Below are 18,204 nucleotides of genomic sequence, written 5' to 3'. Positions count from 1 at the left end.
GTGCCTCACACATGCGAGGCAAGCACTTCACCACTGAGCTACAGCCCCAGCCCCGAGACTCATTTTTAACAAGCATAACAAATTTGTCCCCTTAGAAGTTGTCACCTTGGAAGACTGAGTACTGTACTAACCATACCACTGTAGAAACACTTTTTAGAACCATACCCTTGGAATTAATTGCAGTTAAGCCTTTAGTTTATTCTTAATGCTGGAAATTTTTTATTCTTTAAGGATGAAATTGAATTTTTAAAAACTCCAAAGTCCCTTGCTGCAAAGTCTTGTAAATAAGAAAGTAATTGATCTAAAATTTATGGGTTTTTTGGTCACCCAAGTGAACTGAGGTTGTAAAGCAATATTGTTCATCTAAGGAGTTCTAAAATTGGCCTTAAAGGATGAATAAATACCATGAATTGAATGCAGAAAGTATTCATTTATTATTTTTTGAGCCAGAAGTCTTGAACATGGGACATTACCTATATTTTGTAATATTATGAACATATGACTTTAAGTTTGTTTATAAAAATACTTGGAGTTTTATTTAATTAAAATATTTCACAATTTATATAGCTTGTATAATTTACAAGTTAAATTTGGATAATTCTGGGGACAGTTAAGTAGATCATATGCTTCCAGTTTTCTAAGGAATGGTAAAATCCCAGAAAAAAGCATGCCTTCTACCTACCTCTTCTTGCTAAGTCCACCCTTTTAACTAATGACATACATTTCTAGGATAGCCAGTGAATATGATCAACCTGTGATATCTTAGAATATGTTGTTTGATTAGGCAAATTAGTAGGTAATCTTATACTTAAAGATTTTTGTACAGACACCATGATTGGTTATTCTGAAGTGCATTTTGTAAGTTAAAAGAATATTTCAAATAGGTTGAGGTGTGTGTGTGTGTGTGTGTAATAAAAATATTTTCTTTTTTTTTTTAATTAATTTTTATTGTAGGTTGTTCAAAACATTACATAGTTCTTGATATATCATATTTCACACTTTGATTCAAGTGGGATATGAGCTCCCATTTTTACCCCATATACAGATTGCAGAATCACATCAGTTGCAGAACCATTGATTTACATATTGCCATTCTGGTGTCTGTTGTATTCTGCTGCCTTTCCTATCCTCTACTATCCCCCCTCCCCCCTCCCCTCCCCTCTTCTCTCTCTATCCCCTCTACTGTAGTTCATTTCTCCCCCTTATATTTTTCCTCCTTTCCCCTCACTTCCTCTTGTATGTAATTTTGTATACCCCTGAGGGTCTCCTTCCATTTACATGAATTTCCCTTCTCTCTCCCTTTCCCTCCCACCTCTCATCCCTGTTTAATGATATAAGGAGAGTAACTAAGAACAGAGTAGGGACGAAGAGCATGAAAAAAAATTTCTTGAGTGATAGATATCAATATCTTATTGCATGCTGCCTACAATCCCTTTAGTTTCACATTCTGAGTTTTGTTTTTTTAAATTTTTTTCTGTAAGATCAGAAGCTCTTCCTGAAGTATGTAGCTTTTTTTTCCCTTCTGTTTTACTGAGTAACTTTTCCCCATCCCATTTTCTCATTTTCCTTCCAACTCTTTATTTGAAAATCCCATCTCAACAAAGAATTTATTCAAGTTTCTTTCTCTAATGGATATAAACTCATTTTTATTTACCGTAATAGAATTTTACCTTCTCATTTTCCTCATGTTAGGTGGATTTTATGGATATCACCTCATCTAGTCTCAGTGGGATGCAAGGCAAGTGGGATACTGTCATAGTAACCAAAAAAAAAAAAAAAACAAAAAACAAAAGGTTAACCAAGTATAATAACATGTTTAAGTCTGTATGGAAAGAGAAACTAAAAGGTAAGTAGGTTGGACTCAAGTATCTTTTGAGTTAATAATTATCACACTATTAAATTTACCACTAAGATTTCTGACTTTATGTGCAGAACTAATCCTTCTATTTTCTTTTACTTCATAAAGTAGTTCACTTTGGAGACACTGTTGTTTTCCTATCCAAATCCATTTCCTTTGTCATCTGGAAAGAACACCTGTTTTTATTCTATTTTTTCCCTTGTGCAGGGCCTCACTTAGTAGAGATTGGGCTCTCTCAAACCCAGGAGGTAAATAATGATTGTTTATGCCAATGTTGATGGTCTCAACCCCTCTCTGCCTAACTATGCAAGTAGGACTCTTGACCTAATCTTGGTCAGTATGAGTTGGAGAGGAGGTTAGCTGGAAGCTACTCAAAGCCTTGTCTGAGTAATAAATAAACGAGATGTCTAGGAGAACAAAGAGATCAGAGGAAGAAATGTCTCTCATGTTTGCTATTGTGTTACATGGGACTTTTGGAACCATTTGGATCATGAGCTAAGATAAGGCTGACTATTGAATGTGGCAAAATGGAAGATAATATTTTGCTGCTAACTTAACTAACTTTGGAAACTCTCTTCCTCTACACTACTCAGATAAATAATTCCTCACTGTTAAAGTCACTTTTACCCTGGTTTTCATGTACTTGTAGTTGAAAATATCCCAGCTGTTAAATTCACTAATCTCAATATTTAAGGAGTCTTCAAAAAGTGAAGCTAAGGAGTAGTATTTTTCTGTATTGTACTTGCAATCAGAAAAATTTAAAAACTGATGGTCTTAATAGTGACTATACCAACCATCTAGAGAGAAGAGTCTCTCTTCTCTCACAATTTCCTTATATGTAAAACAACAACTTGTAGCAATGTTGTTGAGTGGTAAATATTATTTATAATTAACTATGGAAATTCACAGTTATATAAAAAATAATCTTTGTTACCTTTTAACTTAGAACTACCAGGTAAAAGACTTCTGTATTCTTTTGAATAATAATGAATTACATGATAATCCTATACTGTTTTTCATTTGTATTCAACAATAATATTTAATTTGGGGGTTAGGTTATTTATCAAAATTGTTTTTATTTGGGCTGGGGATGTGGCTCAAGCTGTAGCGCGCTTGCCTGGCATGCGTGCTGCCCAGGTTCGATCCTCAGCACCACATACAAAGATGTTGTGTCTGCCTATAACTAAAAAAATAAATATTAAAATATTCTCTCTGTCTCTCTCTCTCTCTCTCTCTCTCTCTCTCTCCCTCTCCCTCCCTCCCTCTCTCTCCCTCCCTCCCTCTCTCTCCCCCCTCCCTCTCCCCCCTCTCTCACTCTCTCTTTAAAAAAAAAAATTAATTTGAGCATCATAAATATAAGCCAGACTCAAGTGATCCCAATTTTAAATGATTATCGTTTCTGCTTCTGCTTGGATATTTTGTGTTAGAAACAGGGTCTGCTTGTGAATCTTTGGAAGAAAAATGGAGAGGATACAGCAGAATTATCTCTTTCTGATGAGCTAATGCTCAGTAGCTTCCCTTCCAGAAAGTCTATGGTGTACATGAAATGACATTCCTTGGAATTCTCCAGAGACTGAAACTTCTCAGGGACTCTTTGGTTATCTTTCAGAATCAGGAATAAAAATGTCATAGCCAGAGAGTGAGTCTGAAAATGGGAATCCTCTCTACAAGACAGTATTAGCTATCTAGAATGCATAGTGAATTTCTCAGTCCCTTGTTTACAACCCAGGAGCAATTTAGATATCAAGAGAAACAGCATAGTTATTTCCCATTTTAACCCCTGGGCTTTATACTCTATTAATTGCCGTTATTTCTTTAAAACTTAGTAACACAGATGTCTGTTTGTCTCATTGTTCAAATAAAAAGAACTGAGGCAGAGCAAAGATTTTAAAAAATAAAAATAATAAATAAAAATAAAATAAATGGAATCCAGAAAATCAGTAGGACTTAAGGAAATAAAAGCTCTGTAATAAAACTCTTGGATTCTAATTCTAGTTCTAACACATACTAGCTTTATGATCTGTTGGCAAGTTAGTAAACTCCTTTGATTCTGTTTCCATCTGTAAAATCAGGAATGATTCCTATCATGTAAGATCTTTTTTTTTTTTAATTGCAGTGCATGGGGATTGAACCTAGAACCTTGTTCAAGCTAGGCAAGTCCTCTACTGCTGAGCTACATTTGCAGCCTTCATGTAGGATTTTTGATATTTAAAAAATGTATATAAGTATTCAGAAGAGTAACTGAGCTGTAATAGGCATATGACAAATTGTATTCCTTTTCCCCCCTGCATAGAATTAGTGTGCCTAAAATTTTGCCTCTTAGTCTACATGCTTCTAACCAAGTTATTGTTTATAAATCTCTCACAAGCCTACCTACAACTGATTTGTCTCTGGAAAGCCTACTTCTGACTTTCCAGTTAGAAAACAAGTCCATTCCAAAGAGTTAACTCACAAATGAAATGTCTCTCTGTAGAGTTATTTAATAAAGCATTAGGCAAGTAAAGAACTTGAAATATTATATCTTAATAGTATCTGTATAACATTTCCATCACTGTGACAAAATATCTGAGATAAAGGATTTTTGAAGAGGAAAGGTATATTTTGGCTCAGTTTCAGAGATTTCAGTCTATGTTTGGTTGGCCCCTTGCTTTTTAGTCGATGGCAAGATAGAACATGATGGTGGGTAAAACTTGCAGAAGAAACTGCTCACCTCATGGCAGCCAGGAGACACTGAGAAAGAGAGAGAGAAGAAGGGTCCCAATATCTCCTTCAGAAGTACTCCCTCTGTGGCCTAACTTCCTTTCTCTAGGCCCCATCTCCTTAAGTTTCCACCATCTCCCAATAGCACTATAAACTGGGGACCAAGCCTTCAACACATGGGCCTTTAGGAGACATTCAAGATTGATGCTATAGCAATGGCAGTCTCCATAGTCTTTAAAATTGTTATGGTATTTTCTTTTACTGCCATTACTTGGATCCCAGTATTATTTCTGATCGCCCAAACTTTTAGCCTTATAACTTCCTTGGAAAGTTTGCTTTTGTATAGTCCTCCCCTATAGCTGTTAAGCTTGACCCTTTGCTTACAGGTGTGCTCATAGGTTTCTTCTTTCCTTTTTAAATGTTTTTGTAGTTGTAGATGGACAAAATGCCTTTGTTTATTTTTATATGATGCTAAGGATAGAATCCAGCACTTGCTGGGCAAGTGCTTTGCCACTGAGTTACAGCCCCAGCCCTCATAGGTTTCTGAGTAAATCCAAGTTCTGTGCCTTCCTTTCTATGAATTTCACTTTTAGCTTTTAAGTACTCATATACAAACTTGGTGACACAAAAACTTATATCATGAAAATAGAAGGGAAAAAACTTAAAGTGAGGGGATATAAGGGTGTTTGTGTGTCTGTATGTGTTTTAACTATTCCAAAGTATTATTTTTTAAAAAAGACCCATTGCCAACATTTAAAAATTGAGATTTTACATTAAAATATCCAAATCTCCAACTTTACTTTTAATAGACTTTTTTTAAGTAACAAAATTTAAAAGAAGGCATAAATTTTTTCCCAATGTCCTTTGTCCCTTATAACTTTTAAAATGAAAGATATGGAAAGATCTAACAAAATATCTGTATAGCAACATTTGCTTCATACTAAGAGTAGCTGTCGCTTTTGCTGGGCTTCCCACTTCCCATTTTGTCACTTTGCAGTTATTCTCTGTTGCAATACAAGCAGCTCTGTTTATTCATGTACATTACTTGCTCCTATAGGTATTTGAGATTAAAAATTTATAGAAGAAAATCACCTTAACTTGTTACAATAAAAAATACTATAAGAATCTGTCTTTCCTTCATCTATTGAAGCTAAATAATTCTACAGAATTTCAACTTTTTGACTGTACAAATATCTTTGAGCTTATATGGTAAACTATAAAATTGTATGTATCAAACAACCCCACAATTAAGTGAATTTTATTTGACCCATTAAGACATATAGTCTATAAAGAGTTATTAAAACTTGCAAAGTGTATGATACAATAAACCATATAACCATGCAAGAAAAAAAAATTTCTCAATAGATAATAACTGCTCCGGACCTGCTACAGTTTATATCTAAAATCTTCCAAATGGGCATGGTCCCTGGCCTTGGCACTTTTGGGAGGTTGTGAAGCCCTTAGGATATGGAGCTTATGGGAGGTTTTGGGTCACTGAGTGCAAGACTTCAAAGGGAATTGTGGGAGCTCCCACCCCTTCTCTTTCTCATCACAGCTATAAGGTGAATGATTTTGCCATGTAATACTACAATGATATGCCATCACAACACAGGCTCAAAAAAAATGTGGCCAGCTAATCATGGACTGAAACCTTAAAAACTGAGCTAAAACAAACCTTTTTTCATCATAAGCTGATACATCTCAGCTATTGTTATAGTGATGGAAAGCTAACACAAAAAAATTCACTACTAAAACTGGGGTCATTGAGACAAAGTGGAGAAGGAATTTGGAAAAGTTTGGAGGAGTAGGCTAGAGAATGCCTAGAATAATGTAAGTGGAGCTTAACGGGTGGTTCTGTGGGGCTCAGTAGACCAGAATGCCAGTAGACTTGTGGAAAGTAAAGGCCTGGCTGTTAATGCTTCAGATGGAAATGAGAATTCTATTAGAAACTGGTCTAGAGGCCATTCATATTATTCTGTTGCAAAGATTTTGGCTGCATTGTATCCATGCCCAGAGACTTTGCAGGAGGCTGAATTTAGAGGTGTTGGACTAATTTACATGGTGGAGGGAATTTTAATGTAGCACAGTGTTCAAGCAGCAGCTTGGGTAGTAGGTTTTAGACAAATTTACAGTGAGGATGGGAGCAAAAACTAACAGAGTAGATACATTAGGAAAACTTTCTGGCCTGAAAAGGAGCATGTATAGAGGTACAACCAAGGAGGACACAGTTGCTGAAAGGTTAATTGCCATTAAAAAGCCAGACACTTTGCACTGGGTTAATAGAAGGTTTCAGTCTTTGGCTAGTTGGCTCTATTGTTCTGGACTCATGGTAGGGCAGCCCATGATGGCAGTGTATGACAAAACAACTCACTATGTTAATAATTTTTGCAATATTCAGGATTGAACCCAGGGCTTCCCACATGCCAAGCAAGTCCTCCACCACTGAGCTATATCCCCATTTTTATTTTATTTTGAGATAGGCCTTGCTGATTTGCTGAGGCTGACCTTGAACTGGTGATTTTCCTGCCTCAGCCTCTGAAGTAGCTGGGATTATAGGCATGCGCCACCGTGTCTGACCCTCACTGTTAACATGAATGCAAATATAATTTCTGTTTATAGGTTGAAACATGCAGTAAAATGGACAGAGTTAACTAGCTCATCTGCTACATATGTCACTTCAGTCATTAACCTGAGAAATAATTCTGCCCTTTTTCCTCTCTGTACATTCTTGCTTTGTATTAACTTGGTTCAAACACTTGGAAGACCTTCAAACTGCTCCTGACTTTGTATTGGTTTTATGTTTTGGGTTATGATTATTTCCTGTATTTACTTCCCTTTTCTTTATTTCCACTCTATTCCTTAAATCAAATCCCATGTTCTATCTTTCAGATCTTCCTTAAAATTTCTTATCTGCTATGGTAGTATTTGCTTTTCAGCATCATTACAGATTTGCCTTTTAAAAATCTCTTTTAATAGTTCATAAATTTAAATAAGAAAAGAAAATTGCCTATTCTTTACTTTCTTTAAGTGTCTGAATTCTTCATTTGCAAGATTTATCTATAAACTTTTACTTGAATTATCCAGCATTATGGGAAATGCTTATCATTATTTTCATTTGATCTTTTTAAAAAATCTCTGGACTTTCACATCAAGCTGTATGCTCCTTCAGAGCAAAGATTACCCTATACTCATTTGTTTTTCCATTTCCTTTCAAGATGTTGGATAAATGGTATCTGCTTATTTGAACTCTGTGTTAGGAAATCCAAGTTTGTGCAAAAGATAAGCCAAGCATTAAATGACTGTTTATTCTCTATAGGGATCTTTTAACTATATACCTCTATTGGAAATGTTTTAGGGATTATCAGAGAAATGAGAATGCCAATTAATTGTATATTCCTATTAATGAAGTTATCTGTTGTCCTGGTTTGATTTAGCCCCAGATTCAGAGACACTGAGGTAAAACCATAGTAATTCTCTTTTTTCAAGAACCTTAGAGAATAAAATTATTAGAGGAGAACCTTACAGAAAAGATTGCTAATGGAAGGCAATTTATATTTTCTATTGTGCTATGATTACAGTATTACTTTCAAGTGTGTGTGTGTATACTTACATTCAAAGTAGTACCAGTGGAGCTGGGGTTGTAGCTCAGTGGTACAGTAGGTATCTAGCATATATGCAAGATCCTTAATTCAATCTAAACACCATACCCATCCCTGCAAAAAGGTAGTATCACTGTTAGCATGAATATATAATAAGAAGGGTATTTATTACAGGATGATTTATAATAGTAAATATACCTAAAATAGTAAAAATACCTAAAAGTATAGTGAATAATTTAATGTTATGACTATATACTAGAATATTATGCAGGTATTAAGATTGATAATGTAGAAATAACATTATCATTGATGTAAATTTAGAAAGATAATTATAAATAAATTATTGAGTGGAAAAGAGAAAGTTTCAAAATTCTATATTTTGTTGTAAGTAAAGGTGTGACTGTAGAAAAATTTAGAAAATTTGGCATCAATGTGTTACTAGTGGTTGTCTTGGTTATATAAGATTCCAAATTATTTATATGTTCTCTTTGCCTGTTTTTTTATTTTTTTAATGAGATGAATCAGTTTTGGGATAAGTTTTTTTAAAGTTATTAAAAATAGCAAAATGTTCAAAATCACATTTGTAATTAATATTTGAGGACTTATTTTCATTACATAAAAGAATTCAATATCTGGCTGCAGTTAGATTTATCTAATATAGTTATTGAAAATGCATTACTAGATTGACATGATTAACTTGCTTAGAATTTATTAATGATGGTTCATTTGTCATTAACAATGTAAGAATTACCTTCTTTTTGTTTGATACCTCATTTGTGTAGAAAACGTCTCAAAAATGTAATAAATGTGAAGAGTATAACTGAGAAATGAATTGGACATTCCTAATTGAAAAATTTAAGTGAAACATTTTAATGTGTTTTCTATGAAATTTTTCTTTAAAAATCTGAATAATATCAAAAAACCTAATGAATTAAAACTTTAATATCACAAGGCCAGTCAGGCCTCAACTTTAATGTACATTCTAGATTCTTTTTAAATAATAGCTTAGATCTTGAGCAGTTATTTGCCTGGTATCATTCTGGGGCTTTCACATACACTATCTTGCTTAATCTGACAACACTTTTAGGTAAATAGGTGCTTTTAACATTCTCATGTCCAATTTGAGAAAAAAAAAAAAAGGCTTTAGATAGGTCAAGTAACTTGCCCATGGTCACCAGCAGGATCTGAACCTGACCTTAAAAGGAGAAGGTCACGCTCTTAATCACTTAGATGCTTTTCTTGACTTTGAATGGTGGAATCTTTTATGACCAGTGTTTCCTAGAGCAATTAAACTTTAGGGTTGTAAGCTAATATAACAGAATTTTTAAAAACTAGGTCATTATTTTGATTATGCAGGGTTCATACCTCTGAAAGAGCAGTCAGTCTAAACCTAGTCCCCAAAGAAAAACTTAATAAAAACTATATAAATCCTGATATTGAGTACTTGCTTGAGTCTTTTTTTAGGTCTTTCTTCTCGATGATAATCCTATTCCATGGGATGTCAAAGAGAAAACATTATCTGCATCTAAGATTTTTTCCATAGCTCTGTCCCAACACTCTCTAACATTTTAAGCCATCTAAGATTTACGTATTCTAGAGCCTGGGTTTTTATGAAAAAAAAAAGTCCAGAAAATATAATAGTCAAAAAATGAGAAAAATTAGAAGTTTATTTCAAAGCATCCAAAGGAACACAAATTAAACCATTATGCATATGCTAGGCCTTTTCCAGATATTCATGCTTGAAGAAGTTTCTTGTCTGTTTGATATTAAGGTTCCCTCTACAACCTAAAGTCATTGATACTACTTAGTATTTTTCTCTGTGGAAATATTGTGAGTATTGGTTAGTATTCCAGGTGAACCCCAAAGTCTCCATATCTGATTTACACATGATATTTGTAAAAAGGTATGCCTAAAATTAACAATAAAACAAAATAAAATTCTGCATTAAAGAATGTTAAAAGGAGTTATATTCTGCCAATAACAAAGAACCCCAAAATGATGACTTAAGTACAATAAAAGTTTATTTTTCTCTTACATAAAATAAATTAAGAGCCTGGAAATTTCATGGTCATCAATGACCTAAGCTACTTCTTTCTGTTTTCTTAGCTGTCCCCCATATATGACTCCCATTCTCAGTGTCACTCATGGTCCAAAATGGCTATTAGAAGTCTAGTTATTGGGGCTGGGGCTGTAGCTCAGTGGCAGCGTGCTTGCCTGGCACATGTGAGACATTAGGTTTGATCCTTAGCACCATGTAAAATAAAAATGAAGGAATGCTGCTGTCCATCTAAACTAATATATATATATATGCTTTTAAAAGAAAAAAAATTTTTAGAGAAGTCTAGTTAATGATCCAGGCAGGTAGTAAGCAAAAGGACGGAAGAGCAAATAGAGTGCGTACAATTGTTGTTTATTCTTTCATTCCCCTTTAAGATATTTTCTTGGATATTTACCTCACAACTTCCCTATATATTTCATAGGCTGTGACTTAAGTATTTAGCAACAACTAGTTACAAGCAAGACTAAAACATTGCTACCCAGAATAAAATTTGTCTTCCCTTACTTAGAAGAAGGGAAATATTTGTTTTTGAAAAGCAGCCCTCAGCCTCTATCCAAATTATATAATCAACGCTCATTCAGATTTCTAAGTTTAAAACATTACCATCTGTAGCTGGACAGTGATAGTTACAGTCAGAACCCATATGTCATGCTGACCTATATTAACCAGAGCAGTTGCAATTGCTTCTATTAATGGTAAATTAAATGATAGTAAACCAATCTAACATAAAATACAAGAGTTTTTACTTGCCTGTTTCCCTTAGCATGCTCCACCTGCCCCTTGGATATTTCAGAGTATTATTGCCTACTTATTTGATAAGGGTTTTTGTGATAATTTACCTTGCAAAATACAAGTTATGCCGTCTATCCAGATTCTGTGATTATAATTTAAATAGTTTTATTAGGCCCTAGCATTTAACATTTGTCTTTAACTTTAATGCTTTTTATAACTTTGGGTAAGTTTTTCTTTTCTCAAATTTTCTCTTACAGTATAGCTGAAATACAGAAAGATGTGGAATACAGATTGCCATTCACTGTAAACAATCTGACTATTAACATTAATATGTGAGTAGAATTGTATCTTATTTTTTCATGTAATAGGAATTAAACTTTTTATTCTCTCGTAGTTACTATTAGAAATAAGCTGTTTAAAGTGAATTTAAGTAACTATAATTTTTTTAAAAAGTGTGCAACTTAGTGAATAATTTGTAAAAGACATCACTGATACAGGTAGCCATAGAAAAGGAAGTATAAAAGAGAAAATGCAATTAAAAGATACGATAATAACTCTTAGTACTATAATTATTTTTATTAGAACTAGTCTTAGCTAAAGATAGGCTGAAAAATGATAATGACAAAGGAATCACATATGGAAAACCTATAGAGATTGATTCACCTTTACATCAGAAACAAGTTAACATGTTTGAAACTTCAACAGTAGATACACTACATCATTGAGAACAGTCAGGGCTGGTTTTGATCAGCTGATTTTTGCGGCGGGGGTTGGGGGGTGGAATTAAAAGTTAAAAATGTAATTATGAGGTGGACTGATTGCTGAAGTTTCTGTTTAGGCGTAAATGCAATTATTAGTCTCCATTGTTAAAAAAAAAAAAGTAAGTTATTACCTCAGATTGCATTTAGGTGGTTGGTTGTTTGAGGAAGTATCTGGGTAAGGTAAAGAAAAAAAACATCTCTTATTCATCTTTGTATCCTCATTGCTTAACATAGTGCCTATGCAGAGGAGGCCTTATTAAATAATAGTTTCATGAATGGATTCAAGCATGAACATTTAACTCTGCCAAGCATTAAACTGCATTAACTTGACACATGAGCTTTATGAATCCTTATAGCCATCATGCAGATTAGGACAAAGTACAGACACATGGTTAGTAGATATCATAGCAGGATACAAATCCAGATTGATGGGCTGGAAAGGCCATTTATTATCTCTTTTACCAAAGTAGTTTTAAAATCTTTATATAAATGAAGTAGTTTTATTTCTCATCAAATGTCTGGGTAGAGATAAATAGGAGAATCCAACAAGGAACTAGTTTTCTTTGTGACAATACTGTCAACAAATAGCCTTCTGGGCCAACAGGAATAGAGAGACAGTGTAAAGGGAAAAATATTCTGAATTTTAGAGATTTGGAAAATAGTAAACTCATTTTTTAAGACTTTACCTGATAATTTTAATGTTGTAATGCTACAAAAGGTTAACTTTTCACCTTTGAGAATTTGTTGACAATAAATTGTTGGAGAACTTATTGGGTTTTTTTGTTTGAAACCATATGATTGCTCTCAAAGTTAGGAGAGAGGTGTTAATTGGAACATTTAGATGAAAATAAGGTAGAATCAAGGCATGATGAAATCCAGCATTTCAGTTCTAGTGCTTTGCATTTTATCTACTTACTCTTTAGACATAGAACAGATGTTGGAATAATTGCTGGTGGCATTTTAAAATTTAAGGGAAAAAAAAGCAAAAACAAAACCCCAAGAACACTGTGTGGCCAGAAACTGTGGTCCAATAAATAATCAGACAGGGTTGTATGATTCATTTGATTCCAATTTTTAGCTGGGATTTTGTATAGCTTGGCATATTTGAAAATAATCACCATGATGTAAAAACTTCTATAATTCAAAGTGTCTATATTGCACATTAAGGTTTTAGCTGTGTTGAATTACTATATAGCCAAAGTTTAATTGTTCATAAATTTCAATTAACTCAATAACCATCATAGAGTTTTTTGGTATGGTTGGGGTTTTTATTTGTTTTTGTTAGGTACTAAGGATTGAACCTAGGGAAACTTTACCTCTGAGCTATGTCCCTAGCTCATTTTATTTTTTATTTATTTATTTTTTTTACTTTGAGACGGATCTCACTAAGCTGACCAGGCTGACCTCAAACTTGCCTATACTGGCCTTGAACTTGCAATCCTATTACCTCCCATGTCACCGTAATTACGGGCCTGCTCTACTGTGTCAGGCATAGAACATTTAGTACTTAATGATGAATCTGTACAAGTGTAACAATTTAATTTCCTTTTAACTTAAATTTTAGGATTGTGACTATATAATATAATATTTCTTGTTTTTGTTTTTTTACCAGATTACTTCCTCCACAATTTCCTCAGGAAAAACCAGTGATCAGTGTTTATCCACCAATAAGACATCACTTAATGGATAAACAAGGAGTATATGTTACTTCTCCATTAGTAAGCAATGTATGTGTGTGGTATAATTTTTTTCAGAGTACTATAACAAGTGTATTACTTTTCTACGAAATATGTTTGCAATCTAACATTCATTTAAAATTTCACTTTGGATTCAGTAATTTTCCAAAAAATATTTTAACTTATATACTAGATAATATCATGTTTAGTTAATACTATGACTTATAGTTTTTGGATATGATATGATTGACATTAAAGGATTATAACTTTACCTTTGAACTCTCAAACTATCATAAATAGTGAAATGTGGAATTATTTTAGCTTTATTGTTGATTGAATGGACTTTCAACCTAATTTGCTAATTACTGAATACTTATAATATTGATTCTATAAGAAAATGTTGTGAGTTGTGGATTGTTATTACATTGATTTGACACAATTCTCTTTGTTTTTCTAGCAATACTTGACCTGCAAAAGTGGATTAAGATTTAAAATGACATTATGTCAATGAGACTTTATGATCTTTTTTTTTTTGAAAGTGATTTTAATACTCATGCATTATTGTTACTTTCAGTTTACAATGCATTCAGATCTTGGGAAAATTATTCAAAGTCTGTTGGATGAGTTCTGGAAGAATCCCCCAGTTTTAGCTCCTGCTTCAACAGCATTTCCATTGTAAGTATATTTATAACAAATAAAAACATATTTGTACTTATCAAAGAAATCAAAATGCAATTTAAAAGATTAAATGATGTTAAAAGATAACCCTCTAATTTCCATATCCTCATCTTCAAATGTATCCACACTTTTCAGTGGCAACTATATTGCTATTTTTATAACATTTACCTTCCTTTTTCTGAATAATATGTACATAATGTTATCTCTCAATTCTTTCATTTTAGTTATTTCTATTGACCTGTTTTTATAATTGATAGCTACATTATAATAATTTTAGCTATCTTTCAAAAAGTTCTCTCCACTTTTTCTTCCAAGTGAAATTATATAATGATTTTAACTTATTATATCATTGTTTTAAATTATATCATGATATAAATTATATCCTGATTTTAACCCATATTTGGTGTTTTCATTACTTTGACTTTAAATAGTACCCGTTGCTGAGCCAAGTATGTAACCATTTTTACTTTTTCCTGGAGTTAGTAGTTACCTCATTTTTGTATTGCTTTTGTTTTTTTAGATCTTAATTTTCTACATCATAAATTTCCACAGAGCTCTTAGCAGTTCTGAAAAATATCTCTTAACCCATTTTTTCACATCGTCAGGTCAATCCTAGGTTCTGTGGGATTTTGTTTTTGTTTTGGTTTTTCCTTTTACTTGCAGATGAAGTTGCACTTTTTCCCCCTCCATTCAGAGTTCTTCTCTATGATTATTCCACAGCTGTCATCAAGGAACTTCACTGGTCTTAGGATTTTCCTCTGCCACTTTCTTGTATTAAACTCCCTACTTCCTGGGTTTTGTATTATTCACTTTTTAAAGCTACCTCCTAGTTTCTTGGTTTACTGTCTTTTTATAGTTTCCTAAGTAAAGGAATGTTGTTCTATTTATTTAGGATGTATAACAAATTACCCTAGAACTTGTGGTTAAAATAATGAGAGCCTTTTTTTGATGAATCTTTTATTTAGTTAGGGATCAGTGGTGCTCACTTCCAGTTTTGCATTAGATCACATGGTTTGAAGTGATCTAATGATCACTTCAGTGATCATCTGAAGGCTGTCTTAATTCTGATGTCTGGCAGTTAATGTTGGCCAGAGGCTAAAACCTCAGTGGAAGCTGTCAGCTGACACCTCTATATGTGGCTTCTTCATGTGACCTGGGCTATTTCACAGCATGACAGTTTGGGTTTTGACAGTGAGCATACCAGGAAAAAAGTCAAGCCAGCCAAGAAGAAGCTGCATCATGTTTTGATTGTAATCCTGGGTGTCATTCAGTATCATTTCTGCTGCTTTTTAACATCCCATCCAGGTTGAAAAGGAAGAGGAAATAGACTGTGTCTGTCAATGGAGTAGCAAAGTTCAAGAAGAGCAGATGGGACTGGAAATCTTGTGGTAGCAATTTTGGAAACTACAATCTGTCACACTCCTGGCCACAAGAATTCACCTCTTTCCTACAGTCAAAAATACATTAATTTCCTCCCCCAAGAACTTCTAGAGTTCATTTTCTTATAGAATTAGGCTCTTAATTTTGAGTCCAGGATTTTATTATCTAAATCAGGCTCCAGGAGAATTGAGGTGTTCTTGCTAAGCATAGTGGTGCATGTCTGTACTCTTAGCTATTGGGGGGCTGGTGCAGGGGCATTGAATGTTTGAGGACAGTTAAGCAACTTAGCAAGACTCTGTCTCAAAATTTTTAAAAAGCCCAGCACCTCATAATTTTTTTTTTTTTTTTTTTTTTTTAGAAAGGTTAGGGATATGTAGCTCAGTGGTAGAACACACCTGGGTTCAGTCTCTAGTACCACAATTATTCTTGTTCTGAAGACAAGTGAATTAAAATGACAAGGTTGCTGCCCCTGACATACCCATCATATAATGGTAGAACAAGCCTAGGATAACCATTTTAGACCATTCCACTCAAAGAAGGAGAAAACAGGAACCTATTGTTGGTCCATAGCAATTGTGAAATCCATCTGGGCACATTTCTTTAATTAGGACTTAGCCTAACTTCATGAGAATGATTTTTTCACAGAATGATTCTGGATTCTTGGTTTTGCTTTTTGAGTCATTCTTCCTTTTTGTTTAAATATTAGATCTTGGGCTACAGATGTAGCTCAGTTGTAGAGTCCTTGCCTACCTCTACCACTGAACTACATACCCTAGTAAGAGGTTTATAGACAACAGAGCAGGGCCTTCAAAATTCTAAGTGAAAAAGCACACCAATGTAGAACTTGAACCTTACCAACTATGAAGCAGTGAGAATGTTAAAGACATTTACAGACTTTTTTTAAGTCTCAAAATTTATCTTCCAAACTTCCTTGACTGGAACATAAATTCTAATTTCTAAAAATGGCCATATTGATACTTCCGGTCCCACATGCTCTTTCAGAGACTTACCACTTCCCCATCAAGAAGATAAGCCCATTTCCCTCCCCTTGAATCTGGCCAGGACTTAGGGATTTCCTCAACAAATAGAATGTAGGGGATGTGACACTGAATGACTTCAGCAGCGAAGTCAAAAGAAGGCAGTATGCCTTCTCATAGTTGTGTCTTGGGGAGTTCACCCTTCATACTTTAAGGAAGACCAAGCTATATAGAGAAGCCCCATCTAGGTATTTCCAGGTAAAGCTTCTGTTGAGAGCAAGCTGATGATATGTACAGCATTCATGAGCTTCTCCAATGAATTCTGCTGAGACTGCAGATTAGTAAACAGAATAAACGTTCTCCTTGTGGGTAATCGGTCATGCAGCCTTAGTTACCAGAAAGGATTTTGGTACCTGGAAGTAAAATGCTGCTGTGACACATACACATATGGAGATTATGGGAGGGGTTCTGTGACCAAGCAGAAGTGAAAACTGAATATAGTCACAGGAAAGTATGAATGAATGAAGGGCCTCAAAGAGACTTGTTAACAGGAATAGTGGAGGGAAGCTCTGTATTAGTGAAAGGTTAGTCAGCACTGTTGTTTATGATAATATGGAAAACAGAAAATGTACCTAGTGAATTAGATGATCCAGCTAAGGAAATTTCTAGGCAATGTTAAAGTGCCACCCAACTTCTAGCTGGCTGTAGTAAAATGAGTCAGGAGGGAGTTAAAGAAAAGACTTCCTGAATTGAAAATAAATATGTACGTAATTCCCAGCTTTCCTTAGATTCTCAAATAAGAAATGTCATAAAAAAGCAAAAGTCAAACCCAGAGTATCATAGAAAATTCTTTGCTAACACCTCAGAAAGAACCAAGGTGCTGCCTCTGAGAACTACCCAGTAAGAAAAAAAGTCCTTCAAGGCCTTCTAAAAATCTCAATGACAATGTTTCTCAGCAGCCTTGCTAGAAGCTCAGTAGCTTATCATGCCTTGTGGGTGTTGCTTTTGTCTGATGAAATAAATGAAAAATGGATTCATAAGAAAACCAAAACAATTTTAAAAGAATTATATCATCTTGGTCTGAAAGGGACAGAGATGGTGTCAAATGAAAAGAAGCCTTGGATCTGTAAACTTCTATAGGTAAGAAGCAGGCTGAAAAAACTACTCTTCTGCAAATAAAGGTCTATATTTGGTTTTCCTTTTTTTTTTTTTTTTTTAAGTGTGCTGGGAATGAAATGCAGGGCCTTGCTCATGCTAGGCAAGTGCTCTACCACTGAGCTACATACACCCCAGTCCTTTATTTATGAAACTTCTTTTAAGACTTATATTACAACTCTTAGAAGTATCTAATTTTCTTATTCTATATGTTTATATTGTATTTCCTCTTTCTTATATTTTATTGTTTTAATATTTCTGAGTCCTTCTACTTAATTTCCAAGAACTTTTTCTTATTCAGAAGTCAGATAGCATCTTTGACACTGCCTGCAAATCTTAATCAGGTTATCCAGTTCATTTGGTACCTCAGCCTTTTCTCCTGCACCTTTTGGCTTCCTATTATCTACATCCTAGAATCTTGAGTCTTTATTTTTGGATAAAGATCTGGATATGCCATATTCAAAAACTGTATTTCCTGTGTTATTTATTGGTAAGGTTGATTATGAGATCACTCAGCTTTTTTGAAAATACAAGCCAACATGTTCACTTGCTACATTTAAAATAAGTTCTGTGATACAATGCACATTATTACACATCAAGTTTAATGTATTTTGTAGATTATTTTATGG

General features: G+C 34.0%; 1 protein-coding gene across 4 annotated transcripts in view; it reads left to right on the top strand.

Annotated features, from left to right (window-relative positions):
- Window positions 1-18,204, top strand: part of Vps37a (VPS37A subunit of ESCRT-I) — a 37,547-nt gene that overhangs the window by 2,312 nt on the left and 17,031 nt on the right. For all 4 annotated transcript variants that reach the window (XM_076853760.2, XM_076853759.1, XM_076853758.1 and 1 more), the window contains exons 2-4: window positions 11,206-11,280; window positions 13,322-13,436; window positions 13,960-14,060. In XM_076853760.2, the coding sequence (XP_076709875.1) occupies window positions 13,392-13,436; window positions 13,960-14,060 (146 nt within the window). In that variant the 5' untranslated portion in view covers window positions 11,206-11,280; window positions 13,322-13,391. The remainder of the gene's footprint in view (window positions 1-11,205; window positions 11,281-13,321; window positions 13,437-13,959; window positions 14,061-18,204) is intronic.

Source organism: Callospermophilus lateralis, chromosome 4, assembly GCF_048772815.1.
Source record: "Callospermophilus lateralis isolate mCalLat2 chromosome 4, mCalLat2.hap1, whole genome shotgun sequence".
NCBI lineage: Eukaryota > Metazoa > Chordata > Mammalia > Rodentia > Sciuridae > Callospermophilus > Callospermophilus lateralis.
This window is presented reverse-complemented; position numbering and strand designations above follow the sequence as displayed.